This window comes from Nematolebias whitei, chromosome 7, assembly GCF_014905685.2.
Source record: "Nematolebias whitei isolate Nwh7 chromosome 7, NemWhi1, whole genome shotgun sequence".
NCBI classification, from domain to species: Eukaryota; Metazoa; Chordata; class Actinopteri; order Cyprinodontiformes; family Rivulidae; genus Nematolebias; species Nematolebias whitei.
Window position 1 is genome coordinate 44,745,466 of NC_056504.1, and position 941 is coordinate 44,746,406.

The 941-nt window shown below is 56.1% G+C and overlaps 1 protein-coding gene across 1 annotated transcript in view; it reads left to right on the forward strand.

Annotated features, from left to right (window-relative positions):
- Positions 1 to 276: 276 nt before the first annotated feature.
- ppfia4 (PTPRF interacting protein alpha 4) overlaps positions 277 to 941 on the forward strand; it is a gene marked incomplete at its 3' end in the record, with an annotated part of 68,425 nt that continues 67,760 nt past the window's right edge. Inside the window, 1 exon segment of the mRNA XM_037678956.1 lies at positions 277 to 580. Coding sequence (XP_037534884.1) covers positions 323 to 580 — 258 coding nt within the window.

Here is a 941-nt window from a genome sequence, read left to right on the forward strand (position 1 = left end):
GGGCGGATCTGCTCACGGAACAAACCCGCTAATATGGAGAAAAGGTCACTCGTCGTCGCATCCCCGTCTCCATCCCTCTGAGAAGCTATGGGAGGACGCTCGCGGACGCACATTTGATGCGTGAGAAATGTGCTGCGTTCCGGCCAGGAGGTGCGCATCTTCGATTGGCTTCGGCGCTTTGGCCCAGAGGCGTTAATTAGGCCCCTCCAATCAGTGATTTCAGGCTTATTTATCAGGCCCCCGTGTCCAAAGTCCCCCCCACCCACCCCCCGGCCCCCGCCCGGGACAGCGGCAGTGCGTGTCCCGTAGCGTCGCGGGGAAGATGATGTGCGAGGTGATGCCGACCATCAGTGAGGGAGACTCGGCCGGTCCTCCGAGAGGCACCGGCGGAGTCCCGAACGGCTCGGAGCAGGAGGCCAACTTCGAGCAGCTCATGGTCAACATGCTGGACGAGAGGGACAAGCTGCTGGAGTCCCTCAGGGAGACGCAGGAGACCCTCATCCAGTGCCAGGCTAAGCTGCAGGGGGCGCTCCACGAGAGGGACATGCTCCAGCGGCAGATCAACGCCGCGCTGCCTCAGGTGAGCGAGGAGCGGGCGGCCTTGGCCTGCGCGCGCGCGCGTGCGTGTGTAGGGGGGGAAATGCATCTTCATGAGATGGTATGGTACCGAGTTTTACAGAAGGTTTGGACCACCAGCTGAGCAGGTGGGACTGTCTAAAAATGGATGCGCAGCAAAATACACAATTTATTAAAAACAATTTGAAGTGAGGTTCTGCGGAAAGAAGGTGCACAGTTAACATCTTACCTGTTGTAGATAGAACTTGAGCTCATAGAGTTTCTTTCTGATCCGGCTAACTGTTCATCTGAGCAAGGCTTCGTGAACTACCATTTTATAACAACCCCAAAGTAGGCTATTAATTAAACATTTGCAATGTTTTTAT